The sequence below is a fragment of the Galeopterus variegatus genome, unplaced genomic scaffold (assembly GCF_000696425.1).
Source record: "Galeopterus variegatus unplaced genomic scaffold, G_variegatus-3.0.2 Scaffold3124, whole genome shotgun sequence".
Lineage (NCBI taxonomy): Eukaryota > Metazoa > Chordata > Mammalia > Dermoptera > Cynocephalidae > Galeopterus > Galeopterus variegatus.
Window position 1 is genome coordinate 179692 of NW_007729235.1, and position 20018 is coordinate 199709.

Genomic DNA, 20018 nt, shown 5'->3' on the forward strand with positions numbered 1-20018 from the left:
AAATGTGGACCAGAAACAGCAAAAGTGATCCATCGCTTTGCACGCGGGGCTTGTGCGTCGCGATCGTAAAGCCGTGGGCGGCACTGCTGGAGAAAGGCTGCCCGGAAGCCCAAGCAGCAGGGTCGGCTGGCTAAGCATCCGCGATCGCGTAGAAACCACCGCCGGGCGCGGGCGGCTTTCGAGAAAAGCAGGGAAACGTCATGGAAGCGCATTGCCCGTGTCTCCTTCGTCCCGGGTTGGGAACTTCGTCCTTCTGTCTCCGGCATCCTCTGCTCTGTGAGGCCTCGGGGGGTTCCGGTTCCCTGCGGGCTCCTTCAGCTGGAGGTGGCGGGGGCCAGGCTCACCCGAACACCCTCAGATGCCGGAGCGAGAATGCGGCCTCCATGAGCACTAGAGGGTAATTGGCAGGAAGCTGGAGCAGCGGGGCCTTCGATAGCTCAGTTGGTAGAGCGGAGGACTGTAGTGGAGAAGCCGTGGCAATCCTTAGGTCGCTGGTTCGATTCCGGCTCGAAGGACTTCGTGGAAACCTTTTAGCATCACCTTAATCCAATCCCCCCGTGGGGAGAAAGGTTTACTTAGAGGCTGGCTGTGACCTCACGAGTCCTGCCGATGTTAGGTCAGACACATACCCAGTAAGGAGTGTGCAGTATAACTCTCTTGTGTGTCAGATGCGAAGACTGTTGACATGCTCCTCAAAATAAGGCTTTACTGTTGTTGCTTACGTTATTATTATATTCCTGATTTTTAAAATCTTGCCCATTCACCCACTGTGTTTTGCTAAATGTCTTGAATTGCAGTACCTCCACTAAGGGGACGGTAAGTGACAACCTGTAAGGCAAAAGGAAAGGCGCTCTCACCAGCCGGGGGATTAGCTCAAATGGTAGAGCGCTCGCTTAGCATGCGAGAGGTAGCGGGATCGATGCCCGCATCCTCCACTCGGGCTTTTGCCCGCTCACGTTAAAGAACACGGGACAGTGGAACTGGTAGATGTTCAGAACAGGGCCGGGGCTTTATCATCTAGTGAGAAGCGCGTTAAGTGGTGATTATCCTCACACAGTTCTTTTATTTCGCAGGTGAGTCTTTCCCGTTTCTCTCGGTCACTTTGTCTTTCCTGCCTCCCGGCAGGAGGCCGTTAACCGTCCTCCGAGAAGGCGCGGCTAGAACCGAACCCCGCGGCCGGACCTTCCGCCAGAGCCCCGGACCGGCCCTTGCTTGGTCCTCGCTTCTGACCAATGGCAGCCAGCCTTACTGGGCGGGTAGCCAGCTGCGGCTGCGGCCAATAGGCGGGAGACTTCTTGTTTCCTGGCAGAGCGGGGTCCCAGCGCCGCGGCGCTCGGGTTTTGTTTGGGTCCCGGGTGGAGGGCGCGGGTGCCGGGGCCCGAGGTGCTGCCTCGCTAGCGGGAGAGGGAGCGGGATCACCGGCCCGGAGAGAGGTGAGGGGCTCTGCGTGGACGGCGGGCCTTGCCCCCCCCGGCCCCGCCCCCTCCTCAGCCCCTCCAGCCCGAGCCCCTCGCGAATGCCACTCCGGCCCAAGGCCTGGCCCGGCTGGCCGACCCCGCCCCTCCCGGCCCCACCCCCACTCCTGGGTCTCACCTCTGACCCCGAGGTCCTCCCGCGCCCCCTCCAGTGTGAGTCTGTCTCGACCCTTCCCGTGACTCCAAACTCCACCCTGCCCAGGGCCAGCCCGGTCAGTGTGAGGGTCCTCCGGAGTTGAGGGTCGAGAAGCGACCCCCCTGCCCCCAAGTGGGACTCTACCAGCACACCTTTTTAAATGGCTTAGAACACTCATTACTCAGCCGCAACTACCAGGATAGCTTTTGCAGAGGTCCAGTGCTTACGAGGCAGGAGGGGTTGGAAATAGACCCTAACTAGAATTGAGCCACAGTCTCTAGGTGAGCAGGTGGCATCTGCCCAGTTTCCTTTGGCTTGGCAAAGGTCGTGCTTTTCCCGTTTCCTTCCATAGTGGGCATAGGGTAGAAACCAAAAACGGAAGAACCCGCCTTTTCAGGGCTCAGGGGAGCAATAACAGAATATCTGGTCAGTACTTGTGAGGACAAAGCGGTGAACAGAGGAAGCTACCCATCTGAACTTAGAAACTTGGTTCTTTTCTCCACTCTCCACCGGAGAATGCAGAGCCAATGTAGGAAACAGAGATCCAGAATGGCCCATCTCTAAAGATGGCCATGTGCTATGGTGGGTGTATCTTGGCTAGGTTAGGAAAATCTGACGTTTCTAATTATATTCTCTAATCTTTGGGCTGCAAAGAAGTTTAGAGTCTAGTGTTTCTCAACATAGTTAAGCCATCGAGTGTTTGATTTGGGAACAGCCAAGCTATAGTAAACTGGGGTCCCCTTTAGGTCATTTATAACCCTTAGTGTGGGAGACAGAGTGCTGCTTTCTCTTGGCCTTGGCTGGAAGACTACTACATTTTCTAGTGGGAGAGAGGCTTTTGCTTCATAGGGGACTCCACAGGAAAAGCTCTCATTTATCCAGAGATACCCAGAAAACTCGTTTTCGTTTTTCTTTCCTCTCCTCCCTACCCCAACCCTCATTTTTCCCCAGCTCTCAGGGCCAGGGTCGGGCAGGAGGATGCTTTCCCAGCCCCACCATGGAGCTGCGCTGTGGGGGATTGCTGTTCAGTTCTCGCTTTGATTCGGGGAACCTAGCCCATGTGGAGAAGGTGGAATCTGTGTCTAGTGATGGGGAAGGGGGAGGAAGTGGGGCATCAGCCCCCACCAGTGGCATTGCCTCTTCCCCTGACTACGAATTCAACGTGTGGACCCGACCAGACTGTGCTGAAACGGAATTTGAGAATGGGAACAGGTATAAGGAAAGAAATGGAGGGTGGAAGAAGGAAAAGAGAGTGGGAATGTCCAGGTCTCCAAATCCATGCTTCAGTTGGCCCTTTGACTTACCTGTTCATACCAGCATGCACCCTTCCTCTTCCAACCCCTCCTTGTTCCTTTCCTCCTTGCTAACTAGGCCTTTCCCAATTTGGCTTGCTCCAGTTCTCCCACATATCCTATTGTCAACCCTCCTAAATATAATGAAATGTTTCCTTCTACTGTGGCCCTCAGATCATGGTTCTACTTCAGTGTCCGGGGAGGAACTCCAGGGAAACTCATCAAGATCAACATTATGAACATGAATAAGCAAAGCAAGCTGTATTCCCAGGGAATGGCCCCCTTTGTGCGCACACTGCCCACCCGGCCACGCTGGGAACGCATTCGAGACCGGCCCACCTTTGAGGTAAGTTCTCCATGAGAAGGAAGGAAAAACCTGGGTGCTAAAGATAGAGAGGACGGCAAAGAGGAATCTGCCCTTGATACAGAGTAGGAGGCAGGTGGGATACCAGCTTTTGGTATCAGCTTTCCCTCCAGTGCTAGGTGGAGTCCAAGATGAGCCCCTGCCTTGGGAACCCTAGGAGCTGGTTGTCATATGGAAAGTATCCGAGGGAGAGAAGTTGGTGAAGGTGATGAGGGTGTGAAGTCAGTTCCTGGTGGCCCCATAGGAGCTCAGTTCTGACACCAATGGCATGTTACTCCTCCTTCTTCCTCCTCTGCTCCTCAGATGACAGAGACGCAGTTTGTGTTATCCTTTGTTCACCGTTTCTTGGAGGGCCGTGGGGCCACCACCTTCTTCGCCTTCTGCTACCCCTTCTCCTACAGTGACTGCCAGGATTTGCTAAACCAGCTAGACCAGCGCTTTCCGGAGAACTACCCCACCCATAGCAGGTGCCAACCCCTTACTCCTGCCACACAGTCCTGGATCAGACAACACCTCTGCTACTTCTGGAATTTGCCTAAGAGCTCTGAACCAAAATTTCATCAGTCTTTTCTCTGTTCGGAATGTGTGACTTTGGGTACATCTGAAAAATTATTTCTGTGTGACCTTGATCTCAGCACATCTCCACCTACACTCCACACTTCCACCTGCCCACTTCTGGCCTCAGTTATCCAGTGCCTATCAGTTATCCAGAATCTAGCCAGCACTACCATTGCTCAGCACACCTTTTTCATCTCTTCCCATGGTGGGCAACTCTCTGTCTACACAAAGTAATCTATCTGAGAGAGCCACAAACTGGGGAAAAAACAGTAAATTCACCCCGTTGTAGTACACATTGCATTCTGGCATGTGCAAGTCTACTCATTTCCTTAGCCTCATTTAACATTGTGAGGGACCAAACTGGGGAAAAAACAGTAAATTCACCCCGTTGTAGTACACATTGCATTCTGGCATGTGCAAATCTACTCATTTCCTTAGCCTCATTTAACATTGTGAGGGACCGTAAGGCCCCAAAGGTTAGGGTGAAGGACTAGATTTTACAAATCCTGGGCTGGTAACGAGACCCACCTCTCACTAGGACTTTAGGGACTTCATCTGGCTTAATGATTTTTATCCCTACAGCCCCCTGGATACCATCTATTACCATCGAGAGCTCCTTTGCTATTCTCTGGATGGACTTCGTGTAGATCTTCTAACGATCACTTCCTGCCATGGGCTTCGAGAAGATCGAGAGCCCCGTCTAGAGCAGCTATTTCCTGATACCAGCACCCCCCGACCATTCCGTTTCACAGGCAAGAGGGTGAGTGGGAGTAGCATAAAGGTAGTACTTTGGCCTTTCTCCAGGCCCAGGCACTATTGATCGCTTAAGGCTATGTTACTTCTAGGCATCTTGAACACAGCCTCACACTGCATCCCAAGACAACGGTGACTTGATAGCTCTTGCTCCACTTGCAAACTCAGCCAGCTGAAAATCCAGTGGTTATTCCTGCCTCATCCACACCCCCCCACGCCCATATACTGTCACAGTAGAACTATAAAGTAACTGACGTAATGTCTGCTCTCCTCTTCACCTCAGATATTCTTCTTAAGCAGTAGGGTACACCCTGGGGAGACTCCTTCTAGCTTTGTCTTCAATGGCTTTCTGGACTTCATCCTTCGACCCGATGATCCCCGGGCCCAAATCCTTCGTCGCCTCTTTGTCTTTAAGCTGATTCCCATGTTGAACCCCGATGGTGTGGTCCGGGGCCACTACCGGTAAGTAGCCTCCCTGGATTGTCTGGATTGTTCCCAGCCCCCCTCATGCCCTGCATTTCAAAGACATACTGTCAGTCTTCTAGCTCCCGTATTCCCAATCCTCTTGTACCCTAACAAGGGCAAGCTTATCTCAACTTCCAGTGACCTGAGAAGGAATGTGACTGCATCTAGTGGCACTCCTGGGAAAGCAAAACTAGGAAAACTGCAAGCCCATTTTGGCTAGAGGGAGCTATCCTTAAGTTTCTGGTAGTGGTGACATCCATTTAAGGAGGGGTCCTGTCCTCAATTCTTTCCTTCCTAACACAACATCAGCCCTTCATTTGATAAGTCAGTCTCCCACAATCTCCTTTATCTGCTCTGGTGTCACCTTTGCTGGACCAGGAGACCCTAGACGTTGTTTCAGTCCTTGTTTTCCTACAGCACAGACTCACGTGGAGTGAACCTGAACCGTCAGTACCTGAAGCCTGATGCCGTCCTGCACCCGGCCATCTATGGGGCTAAAGCTGTGCTTCTTTACCACCACGTGCACTCTCGTCTGAACTCCCAGAGTCCGTCTGAGCACCAGCCCTGTCCCCATCTCCCTCCTGATGGTCTCCTTTCTGACCTTGAGAAAGCCAACAATCTCCAAAATGAAGCTCACCGTGGACTCTCACCTGATGGGGATAACCTTGAGGCCTGGACCCAGGCAGAGCCAGCAGAACAGAAGCCCAGCAGTGTGTGGATCATGCCACAACAGTCTATGGAGCTTGTGGAGCCAGCCCCTGATACCATCCCTCCCAGAGAGAGTGGTGTTGCTTACTATGTGGACCTACATGGACATGCTTCCAAAAGGGGCTGCTTCATGTATGGAAACAGCTTTAGTGATGAGAGCACCCAGGTAGGAATCCTCAAAATATAATGTGAGTGTGGGAAGTGTTGCAGGTTAGGACATAAGGGTTAGGCCATGAACAGAGAGGGAAGGTAGCTCCTGGCAGAAGGCCTATATAGCTACCACTGAATGAGCTTCGAAGGGCCAAAAGGAGATGGCACTAGGGCCTTATGTCTCAGTCATTACATCATGACCTTTAAGTGAGGGTCAAGCTGTCAGCATCATAGTCTTTCCTAGAGTTTGTGAATCCAGGGGAGAAGGAAAATGTTGCATTATTAGAGGGAAGAAGCTAAGAGCTTAAAAGAAGATAGAATTGTACCTTCCCAACACCTAGAAATAATGTCAAACAGTTGAGAATTCAAGAAACGTTTACTCCTGATGGTTGTGATGGCTGTGTATTGAGTCACATGGCCCATGCTTGACATCTCTTCCTTACCCCTTGTCCCTTCTTTCTGTGTCTTCTTCTGAGTTGTCTTTGTCCTCCCCCAAACAGGTGGAAAACATGCTATATCCAAAGCTCATCTCCTTGAATTCAGCCCACTTCGACTTCCAGGGCTGCAATTTCTCAGAGAAGAACATGTATGCCCGAGACCGCAGAGATGGCCAGTCCAAAGAGGGAAGCGGTCGTGTTGCAATCTACAAAGCCTCAGGGATAATCCACAGGTTGAGTGGAAACTGGGATACAGTTGATGAAACAGCTTCCCTAAAAAAAAAATAATACCCAGTCTAGGGTGTTTGAATGCAGGAGACTGCCTAAGTCTTCTCAAAAGAGAAGCTTACCATTAATATTATTGTCTTTATTTAGAACTCTACTTTTTGCGGACTTTCTGGGTATGTGGTATAGTGCTACCCAGTCTAGGGTGTTTGAATGCAGGAGACTGCCTAAGTCTTCTCAAAAGAGAAGCTTACAATTAATATTATTGTCTTTATTTAGAACTCTACTTTTTGCGGACTTTCTGGGTATGTGGTATAGTGCCACAGGTCAGTTGCTAGTTGCTGGGGATTATTAGCACTTTCTATTTGTGTTCACTTTTTTCCAAGCAATTACCTTTCTAGACCATCTAAGCTGCCCCCCATGGTTCTGTCCTGATGTCTATTGAAGCAGGACACTGATGAAGGTCTCTGTGTCTTAGCTACACACTTGAATGCAACTACAACACTGGACGCTCAGTAAACAGCATCCCTGCTGCCTGCCATGACAATGGGCGTGCCAGCCCCCCTCCCCCGCCGGCTTTCCCCTCCAGATACACTGTGGAACTATTTGAGCAGGTAGGAATACATGGGATAAGTGGGGAAAGGGGGAAGCTCAAAGTGAAAAGCGCTTCACTCCTACTGTCTGACTAAAGTCTTCTGAAGAGATGCTCACCATTATGGCCATCTCGCCATTATGTTTATTTTCCTCAGTTAACAGAAGCATGACTCTGACCATAATGGTATTGAGAAGATGACCAGGCACTATTTCTGGCCCCATACCCCAGAGAATCCCATAGTACATCTGAGTCAGATTCTTTGCCTCTGAGCTTGTTTTCTCCCTTCTATTGGGTTTATTCACCCCCGGGGCTGAAAAGCACCCCCACTGCAGTGGTCTTGATAACTCCCATTATCCTAGGACACATAAGAGCAGGAAGAGGTGCAGGTTATAGAAGAAATCCAAACTCCTCCTGTTGGGAGAATTCCTCCATGGTGCAGCCAGAAAGCACACCTGCCCCTGCTTATAATGGATGAGGGCCCCAAGAGTGGCAATGGCTTAGGGAACAGTTCTAAATCCACTTGAGATGAACAGCCCAGGCACAAAAGTTAGGTTGCCCATTGAACAAATTTTAGGTCTGGCCTCTCCTTCCATTCCACTGTGTTCTGTATCCTACTCCAACATGGCAGCTTGGATTGGGGGACCAAGATGCTGAGCCAAAATGGACTCTCCCACAGGTGGGAAGAGCTATGGCCATTGCAGCTCTGGACATGGCAGAATGTAATCCATGGCCCCGAATTGTGCTGTCAGAGCATAGCAGCCTCACTAACCTACGGGCCTGGATGCTAAAACATGTGCGCAACAGCCGGGGCCTAAGCAGCACTGTGAATATGGGTGTCAAGAAGAGAGGATCCCGAACTCCACCCAAAAGTAACAAGTAAGACCAGCAGGAGGGAAGGGAGGGAGAGGAAAGTGGGACAGGGCTCTAGAGCTAGGAGTTTCAGGGGATTTGTATTCCATCCCTCCTCCTAAAAGTACCACATGGTATTTCCAGGGTAAATTAAAATTAGTAAGATTAGTTCATTTTTTTGAGAACTGGACCCTTTTCCCTTTCACCTGGAGCTACATTCTGCTAACATATGTGAAAATCAGGCTAGGGGACTCCTTGCTGCAGAGCCCAGCAGAAAATCAAATGTAACTGTGGTGGGGACAGGGCAGGCCTCAGCTTCAAATGGTTGTGAATGACTGATTAAAGGGAGTTCAATGGCCAGTGCCAAGGCAATAAGGGGGAAATCCATCAGGAGGTCAAGCTGCTCAGGAATGGCCCTTATGACATTATGAGATTAGCTGGCATGCCTCAAGTTAGATATCCCATCCATGGACATGAATTCCTCCCTTCTCTCCTGGAATGGGTCCCTATGCCTTTTTATCCTGGAGGTGAAGATTTACTGAGCATCAGACCCTGGGGAAAGCCTTGGGACACGACCTCTCTGGCCCAGGGTTAACTGGCATCTGCTTCTTTGCAGTGGATTGCCCGTTTCCTGCTCTGAAAACACCTTGAGCCGGGCGCGAAGTTTTAGCACTGGCACAAGTGCTGGTGGTAGCAGCAGCAGCCAACAAAATTCTCCACAGATAAAGAACTCCCCCAGCTTTCCTTTCCATGGCAGTCGGCCTGCAGGGCTGCCAGGCCTGGGCTCTAGCACCCAAAAGGTCAGCCACCGGGTGCTGGGCCCCGTCAGAGGTAAGCCAGTCTGGGAGCCCCTGCAACAGGTGTTCGGTTGTTTGGGGCATTGCTGGGGGAAGTGAGAGCCTGAAGATATACACTTGGCCTGGGATCACAGGGTGATCAATAAAATTAGTATGTAGCAGAATCTGCATCCTCTCCTGCGACCTTGGTGTTCCCTGCGGCATGACTCCAGAATGGTATTGTGTGTGGCCACTGGTGGGAGTCCTGCGTACCTGGGCTTCAGTGCATGCTAGGAGCCAGGGAAGTTTCCAGGGACAAAACACTAGCTGAAGCAGTGCCAAACACAGACATAGAACCTCCATGTTAAGGACAAGTCAGTCTGTCTTTTTGGGGCAGTATAAGAGAATGTCCTCAGTCCAAATCACAGCAGTATAGAACAATGGGGAATCCTATCCATGGTCTCCATAGGCTGAAATTGTTCCTGGCTTCAGAGCTTATTCAGAAAGTTATATGAGAAGGATTCCAACTCTTCTAAAGAAAAATGGAACAACTGCAGATACCTTCTATTCTAGGCTTACAAAGCAACAGTCCAGCCTTTCAGCAGTAGGCACAGTTGCTCAACTGTGCATCAGTACCCCTGGGTTTTGCCTGATGAGACACTGCCTGATAAGACAAGAGATTCTGGGTCAAAAATAACAGGTATATGCCAGAAATAGATGGGCCTTTAGGGAAAAAGAAGAGGAAGTAACTGGGAGTAACCTGGATTTTGGAGGGGGAGAGATTGTTATGCTACTTCTGGAATTACTCTAAATCACAAGTCAATACTGTATGTGGCTTCTGGGCTACAGAAATCTTGCCAGAGTATGGAGGCTTATAAGCTGGAGCTATGAGCTTTGCTGGTCTTCAGCTGCATTCATCCTTGTTAGCATTTCCCTGCTATGCAGCTTGCGGCCTAGATTTTGGTACAGACCAGACGTGCACTGGGTCAGTGGCTGTGTATATCTGACTGCGCTAGTTAGAGAAGCCACAGAGGAGAAAGCAATGGTCCTTACCAGGTTTGACCATTCAGATGTTCTATCCCTGATAGGCAATCTGATTATCTCTGCGTATATTCCAAGCCCCATTCTTTGTGGCTTATCTTCAATGTGAAAGGACACTTTTACGCACTATGTTTGAAAATAGTATTAAAGAGGGGCTGGCCCGTGGCTCACTCGGGAGAGTGTGGTGCTGAGAACACCAAGGCCCCGGGTTCGGATCCCATATAGGGATGGCCGCTTAGCTCAGTGGTTGAGCGTGGTGCTGACAACACCAAGTCAAGGGTTGAGATCCCCTTACCAGTCATCTTTTAAAAAAAAAGAGAGAGAGAGAGTGGTGCTGACAACACCAAGTCAAGGGTTGAGATCCCCTTACCGGTCATCTTTTTAAAAAAAAAAGAGAGAGAGAGAGAGAGAGAAAACCTCCAGTGTTGCCTGAACCACAGTGATTTCTTTCTTTCTTTTTTTTTCTAAAAGATGACCAGTAAGGGGATCTTAACCCTTGACTTGGTGTTGTCAGCACCACACTCACCCAAGTGAGCCATGGGCCGGTCCCAGCCAGTGATTTCTGATCAGGTTTGCTGTAGAATAATTTCTGGCACCTGTGTGAAGGATGGGCTGTAAAAGGACAGAGATTCAAGCGAGGGAAACCAGTAGGGAAATTGGTTCAAAAGCCTTAATGGGAGTTAAAGACCTGTATCTGGACATGGGCAATGGCAAGGGACAATAAAGGAAGAATGCAGGCAAACACAGAGGTAGAATTGTCAGGATCTGATAAACACAAATCTAAATGTAAGGGAGAAGTAGAAAGATGAAATAAGGTTTCTCGCAGATAAGTTTTTCACCGAGATAGGGAGAATGAAAGGAAGGGAGGGAGAAAATGAGTTTTGTTTTGGTCATGGGGGACTTCCAGGGAAAAATGTCCAGTGGACAATTACTGCTGGACTTCAGGAGAAAAGGGCTAGAGAGAGATCTTGGAGTTTAAAAGTAAGTAGAACAAGAGAGAACCGAGGATAGAATGTGGAAAACATTGACATTTAAGGGGCACGAAGAGCAACTGGGAGATGAGTGAGTAGAGCTAAGAGGAGAACCCAGGGAGGCTGTGTTTCAGAAGCCAAACTCAATAATTTCTTCACCAAAAGAATGAACTGGTAGGATGAGGACTGGCTGGAATGGATAATTGGAATAAATATTAGAGGTTTTTCTACCCATCTTATAGTTACTTCAGAAGAGGGATGCTGGTCTGATGACAAACTTGAAAACAGGCATCTTCAGACCAAAGGGAGCCAGAGAGTCAGTGAAGGCTGTCTCGTAGCACTTTGCTTATTTGCCCTTTTATCTGCTTGTGTGCCTGCCACTCAGAGCCCCGAAGCCAGGACAGGAGACAGCGGCAGCAGCCACCAAACCATCACCCTACTGCAGGAGGCTTGGTCCCATTCCCAACTCCTGCTAGGTCTGGCCCAGCCACCTCACACAACCTGGGCTCCTGCCTACTACCCGGTTCACTCAGCATATCAGGTCTGTACCCACTGCCACTGAAATCTGGGTTAGCCAGTCTCCTCCCTTCCCTACCACCTAGGGCTTAGACCAGGCTCCCGATTAGGCTTGAAGCCATCCCTTTAGCCACACTACCACCTGACCTGGACTTCCTTCTTGACTTGATATAACGCAGGCCACCCCAGACCAGGGGCACCTGGTATCCATCCTAACACTGGTGCCTTTGTACAGGAAGCTAGAAATTAATGAATGTCTTTGTATAATAAAATAGTTAACATTTATTGAGCGTTTACTATGTGCCAGCCACTGCTCTATGCACTTTATTTCATTTAATACTCATTTCAACAGTTGAGGAACCCAAGGACTTTTTCTACTTACATAGTGCTACTTACCCAAATTCCCAACTCCAAGAGCTGGGCAACATTACACAGAACTGGAGAATGAAAAACAGGCTAGGCCTTTCACCTGTCAGCACTGCAAATGCTGTGTATACACACATCATCCACACAGAATTTAAGCCATATACTCTCCTTTTAAGCTACAGACCCAGCTGTGTAAAGGAATGAATGGGAATGATTTCTAGGGCTCCAGTCCAACATCTACCTCACTCAGAGCCCACTACTCCCAACTTGTCAACTCTCCCCAATGGGTAGATCTCAATCCACCAGTCCTGGGTACAGGTGACTTGATCTTTTTTTTTTTTCCTTTTTGTCTTTTTTCGTGACCGGCAATGGATCGCAACCCTCAGTGTCGCGCCCATACCGGACCGGGACCGGCAACGGGATCGCAACCCTCGGTGTTGCGTCCGCACCTTGCTCAGCCAGTGAGCGGCCGGTCTGTACGTGGGATCCGAACCCTCGGCGGGAGCGCCACCGCACTCCCAAGCGGTGCACTGTAGCAGTGCGCCACCAGGCCGGCCCCAACTTGATCTTCAAATGCTTAAATGTATAACTGGGGTAGGCTCTAAGGTGTATAAATACACCTTACACAGTAGTTAAGCTTTGGTGGGTTCGGATTCTAGTCCCAAGTTGATATTCCACCCCTTGGACCAGACTAGAGCCTCAACAAGGGATGATTTTGCCCCTCAGAAGACATCTGGCAGCATCTGGAGACATTTTTGACTGTTACAATGGGGAGGGAGCTGGGGAGGAAACAGCATATAGTAGTTAGAGGCAAGGGATGCTGCTCAACATCCTACAGTGCACAAGACAGCCCCCACAACAAAGAATTATCCAACCCAAAATGTCAATAGTGCTAAGGTTGAGAAACCCCAATCGAAAAGAAATTCTCTAAGAAATCCTCTTCTCTATGGCCTCTACCCAGATGATCAGTTTCCTTTGTTCTCTAGGGAACAGCTACTCACTTTTGTCCTCAGGGGACAAACCAGAGGCTGTCATGGTGATTGGGAAAGGTCTGCTAGGGACTGGAGCTCGGATCTCCTGCATCAGGACTCGATTGCAGGTAACATTTTGGGGTCTTCCCCAGTCCCTAGTACAACACTTGCAGAACCCAGCAAGGCACTCTCATCTGGGTAGTGGGAGGGAAAATGCTCAGCACTGTTTTACAGCCTCTACTCCCAGCCATATCAGAGCTGTTCTTGTACCTGAGTGCATCTTTCTGTCCAATGTGACCCCCTTTCTGCTCACCACCCACCATCCCCATCAGCCAGGTCTCTTGCTTGCTTCCAACCCGTGTCCCTGCCAGATACACCCCAACCTCAGCCTGCTAGCTTTGGCTTTCCCTGCCCCTGCCCTTAGCTTCTCCTCTCTTTCTGCCCAGACCGGCCCGAGGAGAGTTTCCGCCAGGAGGGGTCCCGGATTCCCCAGGTAACGCATCTGGTTGCTGCTCCTAGGAACAGTTCTGCCAACTCCGATGCAGTCCAGATGCCCATACTAGGTTAGCTAGCTAAAGCTGGGTATAAAGAGACACTGACTGGATGGTTGACGCTTAAGCTATTCTGTCAGGGGCTGAGGCATAGAAGGCTCTGAGGGAGGTCTACCAATCCTCCACCACCTTTCTACATGGTGCTTTTCTACTCACCCAGAACGTGACCATGGTATAGCCATGGAGATTAAATGCTGGACCCTTTTGCCACCCCTACTTCCATAAGACTATGGAGTGCATAGTCATGAACTGAATCCGGGAGTTTTCTGGCTGTCAATCCTGCCTCACCCTCTCAGCTAGGGACACTGTCCAGGAATCCAAGGTCCTAGTACCTCTGTTGACCCCTATAGTACACTCTTATGCATGGAAACTCTGGAAACAAACTTAGAAGCAAAAAAGCTCATGAAGGAATCCAGCCACTTAGCCCACACCCTGTCCACACAGGCTAGGCCCAGGTTGGGCCGGGGCTCACCGCCGACTAGCAGAAGGATGAAAGGCTCTTCAGTCCCCACGTCCCCTATTCCCCGGATCAGGGAAAGCAGTGAGCCGGAGCTGGGACCCTGCTCTGCTACGCCAGGGTGAGCACCAGGGTCCAGTCCCTCACCCCACTTCTTACTTCTTCTGTTCCCTCATTCCCATTTCTGCCATTCAGGATAATTTCCTTCCTTCCCTATTCCCTTTGACCCCAAAGACTAAATGTACTTTCATTAAGAATTTAGTCCCTGATTTTTTTCACACCATGGCCTCAGTCTTCACTCCTAAAAGAAAACAACTTCTAGTTAGGGATTAAGGCCTAAGAGCTGGCTAGTTCCAGCATCAGACCACTGTGCAGTAATCCACCTGCCTATCCCTACCCATCTTCACCTCCCTCCTCTTTCACTCCCCAGCCCCTGGCTAACAGACCAGAAGAGGGGCAGCGTTTTGACAACCCTGATTCCTTTCTCTTCTCTGTTGCAGGCTGCCTCAGGCTGGGCCCCCACGACCCTGCTCTGCCCCTGCCTTTTCTCCTATTTCCTGTAGTCTGTTTGACTCCCCATCCCGGATTTGTTATAGCAGGGGGCCCTTGGGCCAACCTGAGGTTTGTTTTGTCCCTAAATCTCCCCCACTCACTGTTTCTCCCCGGGTCTGATAATGCCTTTACCTCCATGCCCAGGATATAGCCCTAAGATGGGGGTACACAGTGAGAAATACGTTAGTCCCCTCCCTCAGCTGCTGATTCTATGTGGACAACCATAACTCCTTGGAATGCCCGCTGCACTGTCGAAGGCATTACAGAGCATCACCTTGAGACAGGACAAAACAGGGACTTGCAACCCCTTCCCACCCCCCACAGCACAAGATTTTGGGACCACAAAAAATATATATATTTTTTTATATTGAGGGGAGAGTAGAAAAGAAAGCAGCCCTATACTGGGCCCTATTCAGTGGCAGCTTCTGGTTCCATAGGGTTAAGGAAGACTTTGAGGAAATAAAAGTTGTGTGGAAAAATCCAGGTGTAGTTGCTTTGTATGTTGTGATGGGCAGAGGGATGAAGTGAAGTGTGAAGGCCCCTCACACCCTCCATCTTGCCTCAGACTATGTCCTGGAACCCTAGAAAAGAGGGGGAAAGACCTGAGGTAAGGAAAATGCTACAGCTTTCCTCTGGGGAATCCTTGAATAGTCAACTCCCATCCAGCCTGTTCCCTGTTACATTTTTGACCACACTTGAGGATGGCTTCCAAGCCCCTCCCCGCTTTCTTTTCTAAGGCTTGGGTCTATAATAGTCAACCCCTAAATCAATGCCCCTGGCCTCAGAACATGGAAATAGATTTCTACATTTTTCACCTCCTCACAAAAATATTCTGCCTAAATTAGGCCTGAACAACCCTGGGAAAATGCGAGCTATTTAAGTGAAGAGCCCAGATCCCCATACTTGGATGGCACTCTCAGTATCTTTGTTCCTACCGGTGTCAGTGGTTCCTTGTAACCATGCCCCCAACTAGGGCATTTACCTACTGGGGACCACAAGAAGATGGGGACTGAGGAGGATTAAGAAACCCATCCCCATTCTAACAGGGAGTTTAGGGAAAGGGGACAGGGCACTGCAAAGCACACTCTACTCTGTGAGGATAAAGGGGCCCAGTTCCGGACTGTGGCATGTTTGGCCCGACACTTTCTGACTTGAAGTTTCGAACCCTGCAGGCCCTGGCGCGGCCTCGCCACTCAGCTTTCCGGGGGCTGGGCGCTACAGCCCCCAACGGTTACCTGGGGCGGAGAAGCGCCACTTTCATTCCTGCTTCTTGGGATTGTTGACGGCAACGTAGTGATAGAGAACGACAAGCAAGAAGAGCGACACGCCCAGCATGTTGGCGAAGATGGCGAGCTGCACGTCCGTGATCATCCTGCGGAGAAGAGGAGGGACTGAGCCCCGGGCCGGCGCACTGCTCGCCCTCGCCAGAACCCGTTCTCGCCCCCTCGGACCAGCCACCGCGGGGCTGCCAGGTGGGGGGGCCCATCACCTGATCAGCTGGGCTCGGCCGGGACGCCGTCTGCGCTGGAGCTCGAGGTAGGAGAACAGGACCGGAACTCGGTAGCGCCAGCTTAGTCCCAGACTAGGCACTTCCGCCGGGCGATGCGGCGGCGGCTTCTCTAGCCGCACCGTCTCGCCTGCTCCAGGCACGGCGCTCGCAAGGGGCGGGGCTGGGCGGGGCCGCGGTGGGACGTCCGGCTGTAGCGGGTGGGGCGGAGCCGCGGACGTGCTTCTCGGCGCTGTGCGGTGCGGCGCAGCTGGCCGCAGCTGGGGCGGCCCCGGACGCGGTTCGCGAAGCAGTGGTGGCCGCCTTCCCCAAGCGAAGGAGTGGGCTAGAGCGAGAGTGCGGCGGCGGGGCCGGGCGGGATACTCGGCCTGACCCGCAGGCTCCGACCTCCCTTCCTGCCCAGGCCCCCCGCATTGCTGTGCACTCTTCGCTTCCCGGTCCGGCCCAGCCAGGTGCTTCCTTTGGGTCGTGCCCTCTGTGTCCCCTCCCTGGCTCGGGCGGCGGGGACGAAGTGGGAGGCGACGCAGAGTGGGCACAGGGCTCTCTCCGGCGCCAGGCTTTCTGACCCGCGTCAAACCAAGTACACCGATCCTGCCTGTGCTCTGACCAGTGCCTGTCTTACCCGGGCTCCCGCCCGCCACCCCACCCCCGGAGGTGGGCGTCGGAAATAAAGCGGACCCTCCTGGAATCAAACGCCAAACGTGGGACTTCGGCCACTGGGAAATCATCCCCCGGGTGTGAAGGAGGTGGAAGAGGAGGAAGGGCTGAGACAAGCAAGAGGGGTGGTGGGTTCGGGGCAGAGTGGGTCGCCCAGGAGAAAAGAGAGGTGGCTGCGGGTAGGCAGCTCTGGCGAGGGGAGCGGCACCCTAGAGCTCTACACCCCTCTGCCCAGCCAGAACCTTCTCCCCCCTCACTCCTTGCTCTCTCGGCTTCACCATAAAAGGGAACGGCACCGAGCCAGCCTGGGGCCGGGGGCTGGGCTGTTGCTCTGGAGCTGTCAGGGGTAATGGAAGCCAGTTGCTTTGCGGTAGAGGGGGGCCTCGGCTCAGAGGAGGGCTCTGCTTCTCTGAGCCAAAGAAAACTCTACAGGAGCGGCTATGGGGCTGAAACAGCTGGGACAGGGGACCAACTTGCTGCCTGTGTGCACTGAGCCAGGGATGCACTAGCCCAAAGTGGGCTTCCCAGCACTGGGATCATCAGCAGTTTGTCTCTTGTGCTTCGGCCCAGTGGCTCCTAAACTCATTCCTACTTTTAATAGTCTGTAGTTCCCCTGGCCTCCTGCCACCACACTCCCAGCCCCCACCCACTATTTCCTGGAAGTTTCGTACTTATTATCCCAAGTCCATGTCCCCTCCACATAACATCGGTGAAACCCCAGACATGTACTCCCTTATGCATCCCTCAGCAAATGAGCGGTCTGTTCCTGGCCCTGCTCTGAGAGAGTGAGGGTCTTGGTCTTAAAGGATTCCACAACATTATACTTCATGTCTCCTGGAAATTTGAAGCAGATCCAAGTCCAACCAGACACTTAAGTCTACTGTTGAATCAGAATTACACCTCCCTTTTTAATATAATTTCTACCTCTAGGCTGACCCTGGAAGGTAAACTTTCTAGATTGCAAGTGACATTACAGATAGCCTTGGAAGTGCTTCAGATTTCCAAGGCTGTCCTAAAACCAGCTGGCCCATGTGCATAGTATTCTAGACTATCAGAGCTTAAGGGGGCCTTCAAGGTAACTTTTTTTTTTAAAGATGACCGGTAAGGGGATCTTAACCCTTGACTTGGTGTTGTCAGCATCACGCTCTACAAAGTGAGCTAACCCGCCATCCTATATAGGGATCTGAACCCGTGGCCTTAGTGTTATCAGCACCACACTCTCCCGAGTGAGCCACGGGCCAGCCCTCAAGATAACTTTTTAGATGGAAACTGAGGTCCAGAAGATAACTGATTTGGCCGAGGTTCTGTAACTTGTTAAAGACAGTGTCACCTATTCTTAACCTTACATTCCATGTCACACTGTCACTCTATAGGTTGTCCTACAGTCAGAGACAAGAGGGAAAGGATTTATTTTAGAACTACCCAGAGAGCTGGCCAGTTAGTTCAGCTGGTTAGAGCACAGCCTTATAACACCAAGGTCATGGGTTCAGATCCCCATACTGGCCAACTGCCAAAAAAAGAACTACCCAGAAGTGTCCTTCATTTCCCAGAACTTCCTGTGTGTGGGTCAGCAAGTCTTAATCAGCCTTGAATGGGTCATTTGGCATAGTGCCTGGAAGAACTAAGATAAAAATGGTCTCTGGGGCTGTCCAGTTGGGTCAGTTGGTTAGAGTGGTATTGTAACATAAAGGTCAAGAGTTCGGATCCCTATACAGGCCAGCCACCCTCCCCCCCAAAAAAAAATTATATTAAAAAATGGTCTCAGGACTGAACTAGACTCAGCTGAGAACTGACAAAGCTTGAAAAAAGCTTGGGTGGAAAAGTGAGATAGGTCTCATCCTGAGGGGACTTGGGGGGAGGGAGATAATTGGGGAGGGGGTACTTGTAGAGCTTAATCTCTGTGATTAGTGTGATGATTTCAAGGAAAGGACATGATGGGACAAATCGTACAACAGATTTTTAAACTTCAGAGGGCAGGAGAGGGAATAGGTGACAATCGGGCAGAAATAAGATGGCTAGGATGACTTTGGGTTGCCAGAGGCCCCCTGAAGGGAGAGGAGAGGGGAAAAAGCAGAGAAAGAAAACCCATAGTTGCAGATAGGGCAATCTGGAGAGGAAGTGGGTTGGCTTCCTGACATGGCCAGAGCCAAGGCTTGGGCCTTGTGCAGAGACCAGAGACAAAGCTGCAACCTTCCACTGACACTCCTTGAAACCAGGATCTCCTGTGAACATTTCCTTCAAGCCTCCCTGTGTGCTGATCCCCAGGCCTCCAAGGGACAGCCACAAATTTCCATTTCTATTGGTTCCAGCATTTCCTTTTGCCACCCTGTCTTTCCACTAGCATTTCTGGACCACAGGACATCAGAGGCATATGACATAGAGTCACATTGAAGATGTGGCCTCCATTCTCATGGCTTCCAACTTCTGCCTTTGCAAATAGTTCCCAGAATCAAGATCCACATTTCTAACCATCCCTTGGACATTTATTTCCACTGGGATGTTACTCCCATCCTAAATTCAGTATGTCCAAACTAAGGTCATCTTTTTTTTTTTTTTTTTTTTTAAAGATGACCGGTAAGGGGATCTTAACCCTTGACTTGGTGTTGTCAGCACCATGCTCACCCAGTGAGCAAACCGGCCATCCCTATATGGGATCCGAACCCGTGGCCTTGTTGTTATCAGCACCGCACTCTCCCGAGTGAGCCACGGGCCGGCCCAAGGTCATCTTTTTTTTCCCCCCCTCTAAACCTGCTACTCTTCCTGATTTCCCCATTTTAGCTCACACCCTGGAATCTTCTCTGGTGTTTCCTTTCATTGGGTCTCTCATGACCTAAGCAGTCACCAAACAGTCACAACGTTCCCTTCCTTTCCATGGTCACTGTCACCACCTCAGCCCAAGTCTGCATCACTTTGCAATGTAGAATATGGAAGGGACCTTAGACAACACACAGACTCTCAGTGGCATCATGGGATTTGCGCGAAGTTATAACACTAGTTAGAGGAGGAACTGGGAGTAGATTCCTTGTCCTCTGATACCCTATTCATTGCTCTCATTGATAATATCTTCTTTTTTCTGTGCACGTATATACAGTATTCCTCTACTAAAAAACTTACAATCCAACCTCCTAACCAGTCATTTGAATCTCTCCCTAATTTGTCCACAATCTACCTTTCTGACTTTCTATCCCACTTCTTTCTGACACAAATAAGAGTAACATTTACCAAGTGACAGGCGCCATTCTAAAATGCTTTACATGTATTAACTTACTTAATCCTCACAAACCTGTCACAGAGGGTACTATTATTACTCCTCTGTTACAGATGAGGAAACTGAGACAGACCTCTTTCCCTGAGCCTGAAGTCTCTCCCCTCCCCTTGTCTCTGTCTTTCACTCCCCCATACTCCCCACCCTCTGAAGCACTGTTCAGGTTCTATCTTTTCCAGCAGCTCTCCTCTGACTTTATATTTTCCATCAGACAACTGTCTTTCCCTTCCTCTTAGCTAGAACACACATCATCCCTTTGTCCTGCCCCCTTGGCACTTGGTTTCTTCTGCCTTGTGGTAGTTCTCTGTTTGGGGGCTCGTGCCCCATCCCCAACAGACTAAGTTGCTCCTTAGTGGACAGTGACTGAGTCTTATACGTGCA

General features: G+C 50.7%; 2 protein-coding genes and 2 non-coding genes across 5 annotated transcripts; 3 read left to right on the forward strand and 1 right to left on the reverse strand.

Moving 5' to 3' along the window:
- The first annotated feature begins 426 nt into the window (after window positions 1-426).
- TRNAY-GUA lies at window positions 427-515 on the forward strand. The gene is given in 2 exon segments: window positions 427-463; window positions 480-515. It is a non-coding gene; the product is annotated as a tRNA-Tyr (tRNA).
- A 347-nt stretch (window positions 516-862) lies between these two features.
- Window positions 863-935, forward strand: TRNAA-AGC. The gene has a single exon. It is a non-coding gene; the product is annotated as a tRNA-Ala (tRNA).
- Window positions 936-2313: 1378 nt separating this feature from the next.
- AGBL5 (ATP/GTP binding protein-like 5) lies at window positions 2314-14689 on the forward strand. Its single transcript, XM_008584000.1, has 14 exons — window positions 2314-2823; window positions 3078-3249; window positions 3571-3734; window positions 4408-4585; window positions 4862-5040; window positions 5461-5917; window positions 6402-6571; window positions 7042-7177; window positions 7835-8034; window positions 8624-8838; window positions 11181-11336; window positions 12664-12776; window positions 13644-13777; window positions 14157-14689. Exons 1-14 carry the CDS (start codon window positions 2609-2611, stop codon window positions 14326-14328), a joined length of 2661 nt encoding a protein of 886 aa, XP_008582222.1. The 5' UTR covers window positions 2314-2608; the 3' UTR covers window positions 14329-14689.
- On the reverse strand, window positions 6525-15806 carry OST4 (oligosaccharyltransferase 4 homolog (S. cerevisiae)). 2 transcript variants are annotated; one of them, XM_008583998.1, is made up of 3 exons: window positions 15698-15781; window positions 15444-15580; window positions 6525-6611 (listed from the first exon to the last, which is right to left on the reverse strand). In XM_008583998.1, exon 2 carries the CDS (start codon window positions 15577-15579, stop codon window positions 15466-15468), a length of 114 nt encoding a protein of 37 aa, XP_008582220.1. In that variant the 5' UTR covers window position 15580; window positions 15698-15781; the 3' UTR covers window positions 6525-6611; window positions 15444-15465. The 2 variants fall into 2 exon arrangements, with proteins under 2 accessions (XP_008582220.1, XP_008582221.1); XM_008583999.1 differs by lacking the exon at window positions 6525-6611 and adding an exon at window positions 14555-14789 and having other exon boundaries at window positions 15698-15806.
- Window positions 15807-20018: the final 4212 nt, after the last annotated feature.

Coding starts and splice junctions, on each gene's coding strand:
- AGBL5 (XM_008584000.1), top strand. CDS start 2,609: ATGGAGCTGCGCTGTGGGGGATTGCTGTTCAGTTCTCGCTTTGATTCG. Junction 3,250..3,570: donor GAGACCGGCCCACCTTTGAG/GTAAGTTCTCCA, acceptor TCTGCTCCTCAG/ATGACAGAGACGCAGTTTGT. Junction 8,035..8,623: donor ACTCCACCCAAAAGTAACAA/GTAAGACCAGCA, acceptor GCTTCTTTGCAG/TGGATTGCCCGTTTCCTGCT.
- OST4 (XM_008583998.1), bottom strand. CDS start 15,579: ATGATCACGGACGTGCAGCTCGCCATCTTCGCCAACATGCTGGGCGTG.